At 45.7% G+C, this 19,759-nt stretch overlaps 1 protein-coding gene across 2 annotated transcripts in view; it reads right to left on the minus strand.

Annotated features, from left to right (window-relative positions):
* ADCY8 (adenylate cyclase 8) overlaps nucleotides 1–19,759 on the minus strand; it is a 523,977-nt gene that overhangs the window by 18,042 nt on the left and 486,176 nt on the right. For both annotated transcript variants that reach the window (XM_082257568.1, XM_082257567.1), the window contains one exon: nucleotides 18,968–19,060. In XM_082257568.1, coding sequence (XP_082113694.1) covers nucleotides 18,968–19,060 — 93 coding nt within the window. The remainder of the gene's footprint in view (nucleotides 1–18,967; nucleotides 19,061–19,759) is intronic.

Here is a 19,759-nt window from a genome sequence, read left to right on the forward strand (position 1 = left end):
TTTTGGTGATAGGTGTCCCTCGTTCCCATCCTAAAAAGTTGGGAGGTATGCTATTGTACCTGTTGTTCCTTGGTGAACAGAGCAGCTTTTTGATTGTTACTTTTGCATTAACTACAGGCTACAAGAACACAGCATTATGGAAGTTGTTTATTTTGGAGAGAACAGAACTGACTCCTCTTTGTTTTTCAATAGCTGGAAAGCACCTGAGCCCGCCGAGATAGCGCATCCATTCCTGCACGCTGCAGATCATGCCGCTGCTACAACTGTGATATGATGAGACCGCGATTTTATCTGATGCTGCTGCCTGATTGCCCACAGTACAGGGACTATACGGGACTGGTTTGGATAAACACCAATTACTGGCTGAAATACCTGCAGTAGGAGATTTTGGAGCTTAATATGCTATAGAAAAAGTTGTCTTATTTAAAGCAGTAATAAACCACAAAACTAACAATGTATTATATTACAGCTTACAATCATTAGATATGATGACTGCATTCATTTTCTTTTGGCTTTTTCCCCTCTGCTTTCACCTAGTGATCTGGCCAGTAACACACCTCCTGTGTTAAGCCTCGTACACACGCAAGGAATTTCCGCCGACCGGTCGTCCGTCTTTTGTCCAGAGTGGTGTTTGTTGGTTGGAATGTAGGGTTGAGCGAACACCTAGATGTCCGTGTTCGACGGGTTCGGCCGAACTTTAAAAAAAAGTCCGGGTCCGTGTCCCGGACTTTTACCGAACTTTTCCCGGACACCGAACCCCATTGAAGTCAATGGGGACCCGAACTTTAAGGCACTAAAATGGCTCTAAAACACCAAAGGAAAGGGCTAGAGTGCTGCAAATGGCAGCAAAACGTAATTAAGAGCATGGCAAGTGCTCTGCAAACAAATGTGGATAGGGAAATAACTTAAAACAACAAAAAAAAAACAGAAAAATAAAACAATGTTCTTCTTCATCTCTGAAGGACGAGGCCCATATGGAGTAGGAGGGAGGTTGAGGTGGTGGTGGATGTGGCGGTGACATAGGCGTGCGCACAGGGTGTGCTGGGTGTGCCTGGGCACACCCTAATCACCTAGGGCACATAGCATTGCCAGTGAGGAGATGGGAAAGATCTCCCTGGGACCTGCTCTGCTCTATTTCTCCTTGCCTACAGGTACATGGCCCCGATACATTACTCTCCCTGCTGGCAAACACATGCATGTGTATTTCAACTTTGGGGTGCACACCTTAATGCAATAGGCTGCGCACACCTATGGGCGGTGTAGGTGGAAGCGGCGGTGGAGGAGGACCAGGGCCGGATTAACAGCATCATGGGCTTGGTGCTGAGGATTTTGAAGGGCCTTAAGGGCCGTGCCTTGCCATGCACCCAGAGGAGGAAGGGTGCAGCCATGCATGCCTAATTCAACATGGGATGCTGTCTCTGAAGCCCATAAACACATCCATGCATCGCCAACTGTCCCTCCTTGTCCGGCCTTCACGCTGTGTGGGGAGGTTCTGAGGGTGCTGCCTGGGGAAGCGAGCATAGAAGCCAGACTTCTGTGTTTACAAGTGACAGAAGAGCGGTAACAGTGAATATGGCCAACCCGGGGCCTATATAAAAGGTAGGGGCCTGGAGCTGCAGCTCCAATAGCCCCTACATTAATCTGGCCCTGAGGAGGAGGACGAGGTAGCCAACACTGCTTCTTTTCAAAAATTTTAAATGAGGGTACACCCCAAAAGAGTGAGAAAGAGCAAAAATGGAACAATGGGTGGGTAAGGTCGGTATCCATTGCTATTCTGCATAAGGTACGGAAAAGTCCCGTGGGATCCATGCCTGGTTCATTTTAATGAACGTGAGCTTGTCCACATTGTCTCTGGACAGGCGGCTGCGCTTGTCTGTTATAACGCCCCCAGCCGTGCTAAATACCCGTTCAGATAATACACTGGCTGCAGGGCACGCCAGCACCTCCAAGGCGTAAAGGGCAAGCTCAGGCCATGTGCCCAATTTGGAGACCCAGAAGTTGAAGGGGGCAGACCCGTCATTCACTACATGTAGGCGTGTGCACACATACTGCTCCACCATGTTGGTAAAATGCTGCCTCCTGCTAAGACGTTCCATCTGAGCTGCTGGTGCTGCTGTTTGTTGTGGCGTGCTGACAAAGCTTTTCCACATTTCGGCCATGCTAACCCTGCCTTCTGAGGTGCTGGCGGTGCCCTGGTTGCGTTGGCGACCTCCTCCTCCTCCTCCTCTGCCTTGTGCTTCCACTGTGGCCCCGCTGTCAGATGGGAATGCCAGCAGCATGGCGTCTACCAGCGTGCGCTTGTACTCGCGCATCTTGCGATCGCGCTCCAGTGAGTGAATTAAGGACGGTACGTTGTCCTTGTAACGGGGATCCAGCAGCGTGGCCACCCAGTAATCAGCACAAGTTAGAATGTGGGCAACTCGGCGGTCGTTGTGGAGACACTGCAGCATGTAATCGCTCATGTGTGCCAGGCTGCCCAGAGGCGACGAAAGGCTGTCCTCTGTGGGAGGTGTATCGTCCGTGTCCTCTGTATCCCCCCAGCCACGCACCAGTGATGGCCATGAGCTGGCCTGGGTGCCACCCTGCTGTGAACATGGTTCCATCTCCTCCTCCAGCTCCTCCTCCTCCTCATCCTCCTCATCCTCCAGAACTGTGCCCCTGCTGGACAATTGCGTCCCTGGCGTTTGCGTGTGCAGGAACCCACCCTCGGAGCCCCTTGCGAATGACTGCCCTGAAAGCCTTGGAAATGTTACCTCTTCATCCTCCTCCTCCTCCTCATCCTGTGCCACATCCTCTTCCATCATCGCCCGAATTGTTTTTTCAAGGAGGCATAGAAGTGGGATAGTTAAGCTGAGAACGGCGTCATTGCCACTGGCCATGTTGGTGGAGTACTCAAAACAGCGCAACAAGGCACACAGGTCTCGCATGGAGGCCCAGTTATTGGTGGTGAAGTGGTGCTGTTCCGCAGAGCGACTCACGCGTGCGTGCTGCAGCTGAAACTCCACTATGGCCTGCTGCTGCTCGCACAGTCTTTCCAGCATGTGCAAGGTGGAGTTCCACCTTGTGGGCACGTCACATATGAGGCGGTGAGCGGGAAGGCCGAAGTTACGCTGCAGCGCTGCCAGGCGAGCAGCAGCAGGGTGAGAACGCCGAAAGTGCGCACAAACGGCCCGCACTTTCTGCAGCAGCTCTGACATATCGGGGTAGTTTTTAAGGAACCTCTGCACCACCAAATTCAGCACATGCGCCAGGCAAGGGATGTGCGTCAAACCGGCTAGGCCCAGAGCTGCTATGAGATTTCGCCCGTTATCACACACCACCAGGCCGGGCTTGAGGCTCGCTGGCAGCAACCACTCATTTGTCTGCTGTTCCATGCTCCTCCACAACTCCTGCGCGGTGTGTGGTTTGTCCCCCAAACAGGCAAGTTGTAAAACTGCCTGCTGTCGTTTACCCCTGGCCGTGCTGAAGTTGGTGGTGAAGGTGTTACGCTGTCCGGATGAGGAGGCGGTAGAGGATGAGGAAGCGGAGTAGGAGGAGTTACGAACAGGAGGCAAACTGAAGCGCCCTGCAATCCTCGGTGGTGGAAGGACATGCGCCAAATTGCTATCCGCCTCAGGCCCATCCGCCACTGCATTTACCCAGTGTGCCGTTAGGGAGATATAACGCCCCTGACCGTGCTTACTGGTCCACGTATCCGTAGTTAGGTGGACCTTGGCACAGATGGCGTTGCGCAGTGCACACCTGATATTTTCCCCCACTTGGTTGTGCAGGGAAGGGATGGCTTGCCTGGAAAAGTAGTGGCGGCTGGGCACGACGTACTGTGGGACAGCCACCGACATAAGGTTTTTAAAACTGTGCGTCTCCACCAGACGGAATGACAGCATTTCAAAGGCCAATAATTTTGAAATGCTGGCATTCAGGGCCAGGGATCGCGGGTGGGTAGGGGGGTACTTCCTCTTCCTCTCAAGTGTTTGGGAGATGGAAAGCTGAACGCTTCCACGGGACATTGTGGAGATGGTTGTTGGTGACCCAGGTGGTGGTGTTGCTGACAGATCGTCTGTTTGCGGGGTGGCAGGTGCCGGTATCACTACAGATGTGGCTGGAGCGGCCGAGACTGCAGCAGAAGAGGAAGCAGGATGAGCCAGAGACGTTTCTTGGTTTTGAAGGTGTGTACTCCACTGCAGCTCGTGCTTTGCACTTAGATGCCTGATCATGCAGGTTGTGCTCAGGTTGAGAAGGTTCATGCCTCGCTTCAAGCTCTGATTGCACAGGGTGCAAACCACTCGTGTCCTGTCATCAGCACATTTTCTAAAGAACTTCCACGCAAGAGAACTCCTTTGAGCTGACTTTGGTGCGCTCGTTCCCTTGCTGCGTTGGGCAGTAGCGGGCGTAGTGTCTAGGGCACGGCCGCTCCGCTTCTGCACCCTGCTCCCTCTTCTGCTGTGCTGGTGGCTCTGTGCGACCACCGCCTCTTCCTCCAAACTACTCAGGTCACCTGCATGACGTTCATTCCATGTGGGGTCGAGGACCTCATCGTCCTCCACATCATCTTCCACCCAGTCTTCACCCCTGCCCTCCTTGTCGGTCTCCACAATGCTGAACGCCGCAGCAGTTGGCACCTGCGTTTCGTCATCATCGGAGACGTGCTGCGATGATCCTTGCATGTACTCATCTTGAGAAATAAGTGGTTGGGCATCGCTGCACTCAATCTCTTCCACTTCTGGGGCAGGGCTAGGTGGATGGCCCTGGGAAACCCTGCTGACAGAGTCCTCAAAAAGAATAAGAGACTGCTGTATGGCTTGGGGCTCAGACTGCTGGCCTGATTTGCAAGGGGGTGAGGTGAAAGACGGTTGGACATTGGCTGCAGGTGCCAACTCTGACCTTTCTGCAGTAGACTGGGTGGGAGACAATGTGAAGGAACTGGAGGCACTGTCAGCAGCAAACCAATCTACTATCGCCTCAACTTGTTCTGGCCTCATCACTTCTAGGGGCGTTTGATGCCCTACCAAATACTGATGCAGGTTCTGTCGCCTACTCACACTTGAGGAAGGTGTTTCACTTGTGCGTGTAGCTGGCACAGATCGACCATGTACTCTCCTTGCAACAGGAGCTCTGCCAGCAGCACCACGACCCAGGCCACGGCCCTTATTTGACGGTCTCCTCATATTTCTGTAATTTAAGATCTTGCCCTAGAAAGGTTTTTATTGAATAGCGGAATAGAAAATATGATCCAAAAAAAGTGTATGTATATCACACGTACACAACCACACTAGGCCCCAATTACTATTGTTTGTACCCCTAAAAGGCTAGATGAGGAGTAGGGGGAGTATGGAACAGGCAGCACCCTCAAACCTTCAGAAGTATGAGATGAACCCCAACAACTTGGAAAGGTGGATCTCTCTCACACGTACCGACACAGACTATCCCGCAATTCAATTGATCCTCAAAGGTTTTTATTGAATAGAGGAATAGGAAATATGATCAAAAAAAGTGTATGTATCTCGCACGTACACAACCACACTAGGCCCCAATTACTATTGTTTGTACCCCTAAAAGGCTAGATGAGGAGTAGGGGGGGTATGAAACAGGCAGCACCCTCAAACCTTCAGAAGTATGAGATGAACCCCAACAACTTGGAAAGGTGGATCTCTCTCACACGTACCGACACAGACTATCCCGCAATTCAATTGATCCTCAAAGGTTTTTATTGAATAGCGGAATAGGAAATATGATCAAAAAAAGTGTATGTATCTCGCACGTACACAACCACACTAGGCCCCAATTACTATTGTTTGTACCCCTAAAAGGCTAGGAGTAGGGGGAGTATGGAACAGGCAGCACCCTCAAACCTTCAGAAGTATGAGATGAACCCCAACAACTTGGAAAGGTGGATCTCTCTCACACGTACCAACACAGACTATCCCCCAATTTAACTGATCCCCAAAGGTTTTTGATTAAATAGCGGAATAGAAAATATGATCCCAAAAAAGTGTATGTATATCACACGTACACAACCACACTAGGCCCCAATTACTATTGTTTGTACCCCTAAAAGGCTAGGAGTAGGGGGAGTATGGAACAGGCAGCACCCTCAAACCTTCAGAAGTATGAGATGAACCCCAACAACTTGGAAAGGTGGATCTCTCTCACACGTACCAACACAGACTATCCCCCAATTTAACTGATCCCCAAAGGTTTTTGATTAAATAGCGGAATAGAAAATATGATCCCAAAAAAGTGTATGTATATCACACGTACACAACCACACTAGGCCCCAATTACTATTGTTTGTACCCCTAAAAGGCTAGGAGTAGGGGGAGTATGGAACAGGCAGCACCCTCAAACCTTCAGAAGTATGAGATGAACCCCAACAACTTGGAAAGGTGGATCTCTCTCACACGTACCAACACAGACTATCCCCCAATTTAACTGATCCCCAAAGGTTTTTGATTAAATAGCGGAATAGAAAATATGATCCCAAAAAAGTGTATGTATATCACACGTACACAACCACACTAGGCCCCAATTACTATTGTTTGTACCCCTAAAAGGCTAGGAGTAGGGGGAGTATGGAACAGGCAGCACCCTCAAACCTTCAGAAGTATGAGATGAACCCCAACAACTTGGAAAGGTGGATCTCTCTCACACGTACCAACACAGACTATCCCCCAATTTAACTGATCCCCAAAGGTTTTTGATTAAATAGCGGAATAGAAAATATGATCCCAAAAAAGTGTATGTATATCACACGTACACAACCACACTAGGCCCCAATTACTATTGTTTGTACCCCTAAAAGGCTAGGAGTAGGGGGAGTATGGAACAGGCAGCACCCTCAAACCTTCAGAAGTATGAGATGAACCCCAACAACTTGGAAAGGTGGATCTCTCTCACACGTACCAACACAGACTATCCCCCAATTTAACTGATCCCCAAAGGTTTTTGATTAAATAGCGGAATAGAAAATATGATCCCAAAAAAGTGTATGTATATCACACGTACACAACCACACTAGGCCCCAATTACTATTGTTTGTACCCCTAAAAGGCTAGGAGTAGGGGGAGTATGGAACAGGCAGCACCCTCAAACCTTCAGAAGTATGAGATGAACCCCAACAACTTGGAAAGGTGGATCTCTCTCACACGTACCAACACAGACTATCCCCCAATTTAACTGATCCCCAAAGGTTTTTGATTAAATAGCGGAATAGAAAATATGATCCCAAAAAAGTGTATGTATATCACACGTACACAACCACACTAGGCCCCAATTACTATTGTTTGTACCCCTAAAAGGCTAGGAGTAGGGGGAGTATGGAACAGGCAGCACCCTCAAACCTTCAGAAGTATGAGATGAACCCCAACAACTTGGAAAGGTGGATCTCTCTCACACGTACCAACACAGACTATCCCCCAATTTAACTGATCCCCAAAGGTTTTTGATTAAATAGCGGAATAGAAAATATGATCCCAAAAAAGTGTATGTATATCACACGTACACAACCACACTAGGCCCCAATTACTATTGTTTGTACCCCTAAAAGGCTAGGAGTAGGGGGAGTATGGAACAGGCAGCACCCTCAAACCTTCAGAAGTATGAGATGAACCCCAACAACTTGGAAAGGTGGATCTCTCTCACACGTACCAACACAGACTATCCCCCAATTTAACTGATCCCCAAAGGTTTTTGATTAAATAGCGGAATAGAAAATATGATCCCAAAAAAGTGTATGTATATCACACGTACACAACCACACTAGGCCCCAATTACTATTGTTTGTACCCCTAAAAGGCTAGGAGTAGGGGGAGTATGGAACAGGCAGCACCCTCAAACCTTCAGAAGTATGAGATGAACCCCAACAACTTGGAAAGGTGGATCTCTCTCACACGTACCAACACAGACTATCCCCCAATTTAACTGATCCCCAAAGGTTTTTGATTAAATAGCGGAATAGAAAATATGATCCCAAAAAAGTGTATGTATATCACACGTACACAACCACACTAGGCCCCAATTACTATTGTTTGTACCCCTAAAAGGCTAGGAGTAGGGGGAGTATGGAACAGGCAGCACCCTCAAACCTTCAGAAGTATGAGATGAACCCCAACAACTTGGAAAGGTGGATCTCTCTCACACGTACCAACACAGACTATCCCCCAATTTAACTGATCCCCAAAGGTTTTTGATTAAATAGCGGAATAGAAAATATGATCCCAAAAAAGTGTATGTATATCACACGTACACAACCACACTAGGCCCCAATTACTATTGTTTGTACCCCTAAAAGGCTAGGAGTAGGGGGAGTATGGAACAGGCAGCACCCTCAAACCTTCAGAAGTATGAGATGAACCCCAACAACTTGGAAAGGTGGATCTCTCTCACACGTACCAACACAGACTATCCCCCAATTTAACTGATCCCCAAAGGTTTTTGATTAAATAGCGGAATAGAAAATATGATCCCAAAAAAGTGTATGTATATCACACGTACACAACCACACTAGGCCCCAATTACTATTGTTTGTACCCCTAAAAGGCTAGGAGTAGGGGGAGTATGGAACAGGCAGCACCCTCAAACCTTCAGAAGTATGAGATGAACCCCAACAACTTGGAAAGGTGGATCTCTCTCACACGTACCAACACAGACTATCCCCCAATTTAACTGATCCCCAAAGGTTTTTGATTAAATAGCGGAATAGAAAATATGATCCCAAAAAAGTGTATGTATATCACACGTACACAACCACACTAGGCCCCAATTACTATTGTTTGTACCCCTAAAAGGCTAGGAGTAGGGGGAGTATGGAACAGGCAGCACCCTCAAACCTTCAGAAGTATGAGATGAACCCCAACAACTTGGAAAGGTGGATCTCTCTCACACGTACCAACACAGACTATCCCCCAATTTAACTGATCCCCAAAGGTTTTTGATTAAATAGCGGAATAGAAAATATGATCCCAAAAAAGTGTATGTATATCACACGTACACAACCACACTAGGCCCCAATTACTATTGTTTGTACCCCTAAAAGGCTAGATGAGGAGTAGGGGGAGTATGGAACAGGCAGCACCCTCAAACCTTCAGAAGTATGAGATTGTGTTCACTGTACCCCACAAAGATTGAGTTCACTGCACCCCACAATGATTGTGTTCACTGCACCCCACAAAGATTGTGTTCACTGCACCTCACAAAGATTGTGTTCACTGTACCCCCCAAAGATTGTGTTCACTGCACCCCACAAAGATTCTGTTCACTGTACCCCACAAAGATTGTGTTCACTGCACCCCAAAAAGATTGTGTTCACTGCACCCCAAAAAGGATGTTGTTCACTGCACCCCAAAAAGGATGTTGTTCACTCCACCCCAAAAAGATTGTGTTCACTGCACCCCACAAAGATTGTGTTCACTGCACCCCAAAAAGATTGTGTTCACTGCACCCCAAAAATGATTTTGTTCACTGCACCCCAAAAAGGATTTTGTTCACTGCACCCCAAAAAGGATGTTGTTCACTCCACCCCAAAAAGATTGTGTTCACTGCACCCCAAAAAGATTGTGTTCACTGCACCCCACAAAGGATTTTGTTCACTGCACCCCAAAAAGATTGTGTTCACTGCACCCCAAAAAGGATGTTGTTCACTGCACCCCAAAAAGGATTTTGTTCACTGCACCCCAAAAAGATTGTGTTCACTGCACCCCACAAAGGATTTTGTTCACTGCACCCCACAAAGATTGTGTTCACTGCACACCAAAAAGGATTGTGTTCACTGCACCCCAAAAAGATTTTGTTCACTGCACCCCAAAAAGATTGTGTTCACTGCAGCCCAAAAAGATTGTGTTCACTGCAGCCCAAAAAGATTGTGTTCACTGCAGCCCAAAAAGATTGTGTTCACTGCAGCCCAAAAAGATTGTGTTCACTGCAGCCCAAAAAGATTGTGTTCACTGCAGCTCACACACAGAAAAATGGATGTGGATCACTGACACCTGCCTATCTCCAATCCCACACCACACAGCAATATCGATTGTAGTTTGTAGAACACAGTTTCCCTAAAATTCAGCAGACTCTGTCCCTAACAGGATTGAGAAGAGATCGTAGATCAGGATTGAGTGCAGACCCCACCCCCCACACAGCAATATCGATTGTAGTTTGTAGAAGACACTGACCCTATAATTCAGCAGACTCTATCCCTAAAATGCCTACAACTCGCCCTGCCTAAACACTCCGACCTGTCCCTCAATTCTATCCGGACACAAATGGTTTTTTCCTGCCTATCTTTCCCTAATCAGCAGCCAGCACGTTGATGTGTGCTCTGTCCCTGAATCTAAGCAGCATAATGACGCCGCTGCGGCTGCCTCGAACTTATAAAGACTTGGTCACATGCTTCAGACGGCCAATCACAGCTACTGAGACATTTGCAGGCATGGCTGGGATGGCTTAAGGCACACCAGTTAAACGATTGTTGATTGGCTGTTGAAAGCCCGCCATGAAAAGAGCGCCAAAGCATGCAAAACCCGGAAATAAAACGACCGAACACGGATTTTTACCCGAACATACAGTAAAGTGTCCGTGTCCGTGTTCGGGTACAAAAAATCCAATTATTCGGTACGAACACGAATAATACAGTCCGTGTTCGCTCAACACTATTGGAATGTGCCTAGACTGCACACGAATTTTCCTGTACGACAGAATTCTACTTCAGAAGTGATGTCATGTGTTGGATTGCTTTGTATGTGTTCTTTCATCTCTGAGCATGCCTAGTCTTGCTCATAAGATTTTTCCCCATCGAAATCTGTACTAATGAGACGAAAATCGGACGTGTTTTGATGGAGGACAAAAATTTTAATGCCTGCACGCCAGGATTTTGTCAGCCGAAAAGTCGGAGTCGGCTGTCGAAAGCACCATACTAACAAGCCGAAAATCGGCAGATCGGTCGTCGGACGAAATTTCCCGACCAAATTTCTTATCGTGTGTACGGGGCTTTAGGCTGGCCATACATGAGTCGTATTTCGAAAGAACATTCTTTCAAAAATCAGAAATTTTGTGCGTTTTGTGATTCAATGGCGCCACCATTGATTTTGAAATTCGACCGACCAAGCATTCAATTTCACCTTATTTTGCTACAGAAAAAAAATTTCTTGGCCTGGGAATCTTCTTTTCTTTCCGGGAATTTTCTTTCCTTGCAATCATGCATATTTCTTTTTTGACTATATTTCTCACACGATTCTCCCATCATTGATTAGAAAATCGTTCGCTTTTCAAAAATTTTCCAACATGCCTGGTCACTCAAATTCGATGACCGCACGAAAATCGGCCGTTGCTGCGACCCATTAATGGTGCGAAATTCGAACAAAAAATGTTAGATAGCATTTTCGAAAGAAATTTCTTTCAAAATTCGACCCATGTATGGCCAGCCTTAGAGGGCCACAGAGAGCACCTTTGGACAGCAGCACTTTTAATCTGGGGGGGTGGGGAGTGTAAAGGGCCATACACACTATAAGATTTTCTGAAGACTTTTTCCTTTAGATTTACCTTTTCTATGTAGTACAAGGGCCTGCCAGATTGCATACAAATTGAAAGTGTTTAGGTTTGACCTCATATTATCTGGTTTTGGTAAATCTAAAGGAAAAAGTCTTCAGAAAATCTTATAGTGTGTATGGCCCATTAGATGGACTAGCAGTGTTAGATACGCACAGATGGCAGCCAATTGGAACCTGAAGTCGCACTAACCTGCGGCTTTGAAATTGTGAGACTTCAAGTGATTTCAAAGTGGGACTCAGTGTGAACGGGGGCAAAAAAAGAAAACTAAAGCAGCCATCACATCTAAGAATTGGTAAGCTGTAATATAATAAATGTTTTATTTTTGGATTTATTGCTGCTTTAATGCTTGCAATGCTTTGTGTAATAGGACCATGACATTTTTCATATTATTCCTAAATGAATTAATAAAGATGTTTGTAATGTTTATTTATCCCTGAGGTTCTATACACTTTTTCTATTTTTTTTTTTGTTTTGTTTATTATATACTTTTTGGTTTGGAGAAATAGCACCAATTTGGAGCCGGTATTATACACATACACCGGACTACCATGTTTGAATGTACAAGTTCAACTTTCGTTTTATGAAATCATCACCTTGCAGAGACTGGAAGACTGGAATTGTGGGAACTGTAGTCTTTTACAGGGTGTTGGTCATGTGGTTGGATTATTCAGGAAACTACCTTTCTCAGAAGGCAAGGAGACAGTGGAGCATCTCGGGAGGGGCTATAAAACTATCTGCCTAATGGACATGAACTTTCTTGCTCCTGGGACCCATCATGTGCACATCAGTCTGCTGTGTAGCGAGTGAGACAGCAGATTGCGGCCTACTGCACGTTGCCTGACCCGCTCGCAGACTCAGCCTCGGCAGAACTAATGTCCACCGCTGCAGTGCGGATATCCTAGCAGTATCGCTGATATAGTGGAGGTCGGCCGAATATCCTGAAGCAGCAGTGCGCGGCTATTTTTGGCCACAGAGCGTGGAGGACTGCATCGCCTGTTCCCCAGGGCCCTCACAGACGGACATCAGGATTTGGTGAGAGGGCACCTGCTCCAGATCCAGACTGAAAGTATCACAATTCCTCATTACACTGAACACAGACACTGAAGCAGATACTAGATCTTTTAGGATTACAATCCATCATCCTGTTTCCTTTGTTATATGTCGAGTTACATTGGGAATTGCTTTACATGAGCTCCAGCTGCCGGTGAAGAATATAGCAAGGCCTTCCAAGGAGGGGACATTGCTGCATGGTGACTCCTAAAGGGGACACATTCTGGTTTTCCTATTATCATATCTCTCATTAGGATACACATGGTATAGGTCAGTTCCTCTTTAGTTTGGGTGCTGTTTGACAATATAACTGAGAAGATTTACTTGCATATTGTAGAAGATTGTGTTTAGTGATACAATTTGATGTTATAACATTCTGTTTCCTTAATGTTTTGACGTCAGTCTTGCTGAACTTTGGTGGCTTATCCGGGGTTTAACTGACTGACATAATTTTGCACATCTATTCTTTAAGTATACGTTAAAACTCATTCATATTGTGTCAGTGCATCACTTAAAGGTGTATACAACATGTCTGAACCTAGAGTGTCAGGAGGGCTGGACGGTTCACGGGGTCAAGGCAGTTAATAAGAACATACATTAACAGCAACCCCCAAGGGGGTAGTGCTACACACATAAAACTGGACATTTGTTTACTGGTTTTAGCTAAAACTTTTTTTTTTGTGACAAAGCAGGAAAGCAGTTGGGAGACAGAAACAGTATTGTCACCCTACAACAGGGATGTCCAAAAATCACCAGGTATTATTTTAACGAAAGCTTTCCCTAATGCATGCTGCAGTGCACTGTGACATGTTGTAGTGTGTTGCACCATGTTAATGTAGCACCCTGCTGTATAGGTTGCTAGGGAAGGTAGGTATATTTTAGTTTTTTTTTGGCTCCACTGTAATCGGTAGATAAGCTTGTGATTGCTTTGGGCTGTTGTGGGCTCCCTTGTTTGCTGGTTTTATTGTTTCCCCCTGCCTTCTGTGGAGGATTCTAGAATATAGTGGGCTAGAAAGGCAAATCAGCAAATATTTATGTTGTTTCAGCTGCCTGGGGGAGGGTGCCCAGAAGGTGGCTGGGGGAGTGCATAAATAATCTGGTGTCTGGAGCTTCCCTGTTCTTGTCTAGGAGGGGAAGTCCTCAGCTTGAAGGGCTATTGCCCTTCCAGGCAGATAAATATACCTGTGCTCATCGAGGTCCTAGCTATGCTCTAACTGGAGGGGCCTGTTTGCTAAGAATCTTTAAAGCTAAGCAAGTGATTTCACTGAGGATCTGGTCTGAAGAATTCACTGGGGAAATGTCTGTCTGGTATTGGAAGAAGGCATCCAAGCATCCAGGGGCATTGTAAGTACAGCTCTGAGTGCAGGATCCTGGTGACTGTTGCTGCTGCCATCCCTTGCGTGTCAATGTTAGCCTCACCTGGAATATCTCTGACAGCGTTTCAGTGCCATTCCTGTTCTGGGCCATTACTAAAGAGGAACTGTCCTGAGAGGTAGTGAAGAGTGTTCTCGACTGACTGTTCAGCGCACATGGAGTATCCCATAGCTCCCTATGCCCTATCCAAGTTTATTGAGCAATAAATTTCAAAGAAAAGACAACCCCTAGACCAAGGTTTCTCAACCATCAAACTATGGGGTTCCTCCAGAGATTGCTAGGAGCTCCTTAAGCAATGAGCAATTTCTGCTTCTCAGATAAGTTCCCAATGACATCATTAATCCTTTTAGCTATCTGTAAGGGGGTAATTCTCCCCAATGCCACAAGTGTAAGGGACATTCTTCCCACTGACCATCACACCAATGTATCATGAGTTGTAGATATAATAATTTTTAGGAAGGGTTCCTTGAAAGTGAAAAGGTATTTCAAGGGTTCCTCTGTGTTTAAAAGGTTGGGAAAGACTGCCCCAGACTGTTCATTGAGCCAGAAGAGCGACTGTTGCTGTGTGTCTGGCTATTGAACTTATATGGAAAAAGGAATCTGTGGAAAAACAAGTGGCCCTTGCAGGGGTAAGCACTACATTGCAGTGGGTTAACAGGTACAGGTTTTATTACGTACCCTTTTCCCACCATCTCCGGTGCTGCCCTCTGGTCTATGTGTGGTCTCTTGTTGTCATCACATAGAATTCAGGGCTATTAACCTTGCATTGTACATAGTGAGTGTGAGCATGTGACTATGAGCGGCTTTGAGAGGAGACTGCCAGGACCAGTCTCACCATTGGAGGGACCCTGCTGGAGTGTTGCATATGGTAACGTACTGCAAGGGTATTTTTTGTTGTGCTCAAAATATAGTATGTTCCATTTTTACCCAACACTTTAGTGGAGTAAACTAGGCCTAGTGGAAACAACAGGCTTCAGCTCGTGTTGGGCATGCCTTGGGCAATTCAGTCCAATGGCCATGGTATAAATGGGCCCCTAAAGGCATTACAAATGAAAAGTCGTCACAATTGAGATGAAAAATGAAACAGAAAAAAGTGTAACTGGTGCCCATACCAACCAAAGTCCATCTTACATTGTTGTATTGGTTCCAAAGTCCTGTGCTGGTAAAAGACCGGTTCTATGGACAACAGCTCAGTTTTAAATGGATTGATGAATCAGACAAAATGTACTTCTGATCTGTGGAAAGCGGAGTTCATGAAGGTAACCATAACTAGCTTGTTACGGGCAACAGACTCCGCTGTGCCATTAGTTTTCAAACATCATAGTCTCAGGACTGCCTGATGAGCACAGGGAGAGACATTGTACAAAGTCGGAGAGAAAAACTCACAAAAGCATCTTCTTGAAAGCCGTGTGACATTTTCAAGACATTATGGTTTGTTTGCTAAGTGCTGCAAAATTGCATTAGCGGAGAAGTGCCTCTTGTGAGGGAATGACATCATTTCGCCTATTTGTAAGCACTCTGCTCAGAAAATGGCAGCCACTCAGGAGAAGATAATGCAACAATTGGCCATCTGGTTTTCATGGATACGACCAAGACATAACGTTTTTGTTCCCTTAAGCTTGGAATGCACCTAAAATGAAACTGTAAGCCAATTTGAATTTTTTGAAAAGTCCGATCTAAGAGCGGAGAATGCAACGTTTCTGCTGTAGTCTTTCAAAGCCAGCTAATTCTTATTTGCAAAATCAGTTTCAGAGGGGTGCACAGGGAATATGCTTTTGGCATGCGCTTTGTGCTGGTGACATTGATAGTTATTAGAAAGATTACTCCTTCATTGGTGGTCAGTGTGAAGAATGCTCCTTCGGTGGTGGTCAGTGGGAAGAATGTTAATTGTATTGGTGGTCAGTGGGAAGAATGTTAATTGTATTGGTGGTCAGTGGGAAGAATGCTCCTTTATTGGTGGTTAGTGGGAAGAATGCTCCTTCCTTGGTGGTCAGTGGGAAGAATGCTCCTTCCTTGGTGGTCAGTGGGAAGAATGCTCCTTCATTGGTGGTCAGTGGGAAGAATGCTCCTTCCTTGGTGGTCAGTGGGAAGAATGCTCCTTCCTTGGTGGTCAGTGGGAAGAATGCTCCTTCATTGGTGGTCAGTGGGAAGAATGCTCCTTCATTGGTGGTCAGTGGGAAGAATGCTCCTTCCTTGGTGGTCAGAATGCTCCTTCCTTGGTGGTCAGTGGGAAGAATGTTAATTGTATTGGTGGTCAGTGGGAAGAATGTTAATTGTATTGGTGGTCAGTGGGAAGAATGCTCCTTTATTGGTGGTCAGTGGGAAGAATGCTCCTTCCTTGGTGGTCAGTAGGAAGAATGTCCCTTCATTGGTGGTCAGTGGGAAGAATGCTCCTTCATTGGTGGTCAGTGGGAAGAATGCTCCTTCATTGGTGGTCAGTGGGAAGAATGCTCCTTCATTGGTGGTCAGTGGGAAGAATGCTCCTTCCTTGGTGGTCAGAATGCTCCTTCCTTGGTGGTCAGTGGGAAGAATGCTCCTTCCTTGGTGGTCAGTGGGAAGAATGCTCCTTCATTGGTGGTCAGTGGGAAGAATGCTGCTTACATTGGTGGTCAGTGGCAAGAATGCTGCTTACATTGGTGGCTATTAGGAAGAATGCTCCTTCCTTGGTGGTCAGTGGGAAGAATGCTCCTTCATTGGTGGTCAGTGGGAAGAATGCTCCTTCCTTGGTGGTCAGTAGGAAGAATGCTCCTTCAGTGGTGGTCAGTGGGAAGAATGCTGCTTACATTGGTGATCAGTGGGAAGAATGTTCCTTACATTGGTGGTCAGTGGGAAGAATGCTGCTTACATTGGTGGTCAGTGGGAAGAATGTTCCTTCATCGGTGGTCAGTGGGAAGAATGCTCCTTCCTTGGTGGTCAGTGGGAAGAATGCTCCTTCATTGGTGGTCAGTGTGAAGAATGCTCCTTCAGTTATGGTCAGTGGGAAGAATGTTAATTGTATTGGTGGTCAGTGGGAAGAATGTTCCTTACATTGGTGGTCAGTGGAAAGAATGTTCCTTCACTGGTGGTCAGTGGGAAGAATGTTCGCACACATTGAAGACGCTCTCTCTGAGAACAAGCCTGGGCCTTGCCTGCTAGCTTGGCCCAGGAACAATGCCTGATCTTGTGGGAGGCCCTGGGAGGGATCTCCCAGAAGACACGGGGGCTAGTGAGGAGGTGGAAGACCTGACTGTGGGTCCAGACCCTGGTGAGGATACCGATGTCTTTAGCCAGAAGATTATCGATCGTTTTAAGGTGGTTGAAAGAGCTGAAGGTTGAACAAGAAGGTTAGAGGGTGGATCATTGTGTGGGGTGCCTTTTAGCATTGCTGGTGTGCTGCTTTTAAAGGTCGTGGCCTATGGCGATGAAGTGTCTGTTATTATCTCTAGGAAGGAGGAGGCGCAGGAGGTGGTCTCTGTGATAGAGCAGTACACCGAGGCTTCTGGCTCTAAAGTCAACCATGAAAGTGGCAAGCTGGAAGAAATGGAAACTTTCCTTGAGGGAGAGGGTTGACTTGATCAAAACTTACTTCATCCCGATCTTTTTATATGTCAGCTTTGTTTATATCTTGCTGGAATCTCTCTATGCAAGGATGTACAGCTGCTTTTTCCAACTGGTACTGCAGGTCGGCAGGTTCCCGCGATTCGCCGTACCTGTGTGGCAGTTCGCGGGAGCAATCCTGGGGACAATCCCACTCACCAGCGGGGAATCCCTTCCACGAGGCCGGCGGCTGCGATTGCTGCCGGGCTCCCCTTGATCGCTCCCCGTGAAGAGAGGATGACGGTATGCTGTTGTAAACACATCAGACCGTTGTTCTCTTAGCTATCAACACAGAGCTCCTGTGATCCTCCTATTTAGGATCATAGGTCTCTGTATTGATTTCACAAGCCCATCCCCCTCACAGTAAGAAAACACCCCCTAGGCTCAAATTTAACCATTTGATTGCCCCTGGGTTAACCCCTTCCCTGCCAGTGTCATTATTACAGTAACAGTGCATATTTTTAGCACTGAATACTGTAGTAATGTCACTGGTCCCCCCGAAAGTGTCAAAACATGTGAGTTAGGGGTCTGATCTGTCCGCCGCAATGTCGCAGTCCCACTAAAAATCTCTGATCACCGGCATTACTAGTAACAAAAATAAATAAATAAAAATTACATAAATCTTCCCCCTAGTTTGTAGACGCGATAACTTTTGTGCAAACCAATCAAAATACCCTTATTGGGATTTTTTACCAAAAATATGTAGCAAAATACAAATTGGCCTAAAATGATGACAAAATTTGATTTTTTTTTTTTTATTAGGAATGTTATATAGCAGAAATTTACTCATATACCAACTCAAGTTTGATATGTCTAGAGACTACGAACCTACAGAGAAGACAGTAATATATGTAGCATATGGAATATATGTATTTAATTGATCCATGACTGTTGTACCTGCTTTTATCTATTATGAACTGTATGTGTTTTATTATGTAATATATAGATCACATGTTACTTCTCTGTGGGTGTCTTTGTTGTTGGCATACGCTAATTACTCAATACATTTTTATGTCTAATTGACCTCATTTAAAGTCCCACACTCTGTCCTTTTTTATATTTATACATATAGGGATGGAGGCAATTAGACATTCTATCTTTCAATGTGGCAGATCATATCCTTTTTTGTTATATATATGTTTTTGTTTACAGCGCAAAAAAAAAAAAAATTGCATAGCTGATCAGATACTACCAAAAGAAAGCGCTATTTGTGGGAAAAAAAGGACAATTATATTTGGGTACAGCGTTGCACGACCGCGCAATCGTCCGGTAAGGTAATGCAGTGCCGAATTGCAAAAAATGGCCTGGTCATTAAGGGGGCAAATCTTCCGGTCCAGAAGTGAATAATAACCACAGAAAGAGTGGAACTCCGCTTTAAAAACAGTTTTGGCAAAAGTTGGGATTTAGGAAGTAAGAAGAAATGTCTATTTACCTGTTTCTCTGGGGATAATCCAGACACAGCCATGTATGTACTTCCAATGGTTTTGATCTTCTCTATATCCTGGAATCTTTCTTCATCTAATAACTAAAAGGAAAATGTGATACGGATTACCACATTGACAGAAGAACCCTAAAAAAAGTACCAAATGGAGAGCAACAGTTGTATTCAACAACTGTACATATATGTGGACTTTTTTGGACACATCATGAGAAAGATAACCTTACACCAAATAATAAAGTAGACATTTATTAATACATAATTAAAGTCAATGACACATTAAAATGATGAGACTGACCAAAAAAGGAGGTCCAGCTCACCAAACATGTATACAGAAGAACATAACTACTGAATGTAAGACAGATACACAGTAGAAATATAATACATATCAAAAATGCGTCTGTTCAAAGGTCAACGTGTTTCGCGGTAAGCTTCGTCAGGACCGTATACAGACAGTTATAATCTTCTCAGAACACACAGGCAAAACCTTGGCTTGGGGTAAGACACAGGGGACAAGTAGAACTAAAACGCAGGTCACTGTTTGTAAAGTAGAATGTAGATGATCTATATAAGAGGCCTGGCCACTAGGACTGATAATTCACCCATAAAGGTAGAGATTTTCTTGTGGAACCCAAAAGAGGGGACGTATATCCATAAATGATTAGAACAAGGATAGGTAATCCAAGTGGAAGAAGGTTACAGTACTGCAAAAAGATAAAACATAGGACCCAAAATTTGTATGCAGTAAGAGGGTATGTAGAGCCACGTGTATGTAGAATCCCCTTG

Source organism: Pelophylax lessonae, assembly GCF_965119305.1.
Source record: "Pelophylax lessonae genome assembly, chromosome: 5".
Lineage (NCBI taxonomy): Eukaryota > Metazoa > Chordata > Amphibia > Anura > Ranidae > Pelophylax > Pelophylax lessonae.